General features: G+C 58.4%; 1 protein-coding gene across 1 annotated transcript in view; it reads right to left on the bottom strand.

Annotated features, from left to right (window-relative positions):
• Window positions 1–1,418: 1,418 nt before the first annotated feature.
• Window positions 1,419–1,494, bottom strand: part of IGSF11 (immunoglobulin superfamily, member 11) — a 145,601-nt gene continuing 145,525 nt past the window's right edge. The window contains exon 9 of the mRNA XM_009879953.1: window positions 1,419–1,494. Within this exon, the coding sequence (XP_009878255.1) occupies window positions 1,419–1,494 (76 nt within the window).

Genomic DNA, 1,494 nt, shown 5'->3' with positions numbered 1-1,494 from the left:
GCCAGCCACAACCACCTCCCTGGCTGAGAGGCGATGGCAGAGCCACTGGCAGATGCCACCAGTACCCAGGCCCAGGACATTGCGGGATGTAGGGGAGGCAGAGAGATAGCACGTGGGCTTTCACAGGGTTACCTCCTCCATTAAGCCCCTGCTTTCACTCTTTCTAAGGAAAGGGATTTGGAAATTAATCCTGCCGGCCTCAGCATCTACAAAGTCTGTGTGCGTGGGAGAGCAGAAATGAAAACCGTGATGCCTCTGTGTGAGGGCCTCAAGCACAACACGTGCCTTGCCATGCCAGCCAGCCATGGACAGCCCAATAAGGAAAACCCACCATGCAAATACCAAAGCTGTGGGATTTGAAGCATTTTGTCCTGAAGCAGAGCAGCCCAGGGGCAGCAGACACCTCTGGACCTGCCTGCTGCTCTGCCACGCCACACTGCTCCTCTCTGTCTCCTGAAGAAACCAGCAACACCCCCCAGAAAAAAAAAAAAAAAAAAGCCATGAGGACTACAGCAGCAGCAGCAACAGCAGCGATGCACCCTTGTCCTGGGTGGAGTGTCTCGAGGAAAGATGCTCAGATGGCTGCATCATCCACAGCCATGAATAGGTCTCTGGTGGCACCCCGAGCTAGTGCAGGAAAAACACCCAGTTTTGAGGAGGACCTGTGTGTATCTGTGTGTGTTTCTGTTTGTGTGCGTGTTGGGGTAGGGGAAGAACTGCAGAAAATAAAGACAAACACTCCCCAGTTCATGCCCCCGCCCAGCTGTCCCCTTGGCTGGGCTGGTGGCTGTGCTTCCATCTCTCCACTCCAGCCTGACCTGTGCCTCCTCACAGCCGGCCCCGGCACACTGGCGTCCCTTCTCCAGCAGTGGGGCCGGGGCTGTGGAGAGGGGAGCAGGACAACCATGTTGAGGCATACCCTGCCTCAGCACCCCTCCCCACTCGGCCCTCCCTGCCCCAACGCAGGCTGTCGTCCTCTTGGAAATAAAACAGCAACAACAACAGAAAAAAAGTAATATATATATCTCTCCCCAAACCTCCCTGAAACACCCAAATGGATGGAATCCATCCCCAACAAAACCAGCAGGAAACAAAAGCAAAAGTCCCCCCTGAGGGCAGGGCTGGGTGCACGTCCTGGCCGGAGCCCAGCAGCCACGGAGCGTGTCCCCACCTCCCTGCTCCTCCAGCCTTGGCACATCTCTGGCGTCCACCGGCACGAGGAGCCCCGACAGCTGGGGGGGATGAGACATGGCCAGGGCTGTCCCCCTGGCCAGCAGCAGCCTTGGGAAGGGAGGGCAAAGGGGAGAGGCGAGTGTGTGTCCCCCTGCCGCCTCGCTGCCTTTCAGGAAGGAGTAGGGTCTCTTCTCCCCAATGGGTACAAGAGGCTTCTTGCTCAGCTCTTGGCCGCCGGCATGGCCCTACACAAGGGAGCCAGCCCGGCTCTGGGCAGGCACCATGACAGGGACAGCCCCGATCCGCTCCAGTGGGGCCTGG

This window comes from Charadrius vociferus, unplaced genomic scaffold (assembly GCF_000708025.1).
Source record: "Charadrius vociferus isolate BGI_N301 unplaced genomic scaffold, ASM70802v2 scaffold162, whole genome shotgun sequence".
Classification (NCBI taxonomy): Eukaryota; Metazoa; Chordata; class Aves; order Charadriiformes; family Charadriidae; genus Charadrius; species Charadrius vociferus.
This window is presented reverse-complemented; position numbering and strand designations above follow the sequence as displayed.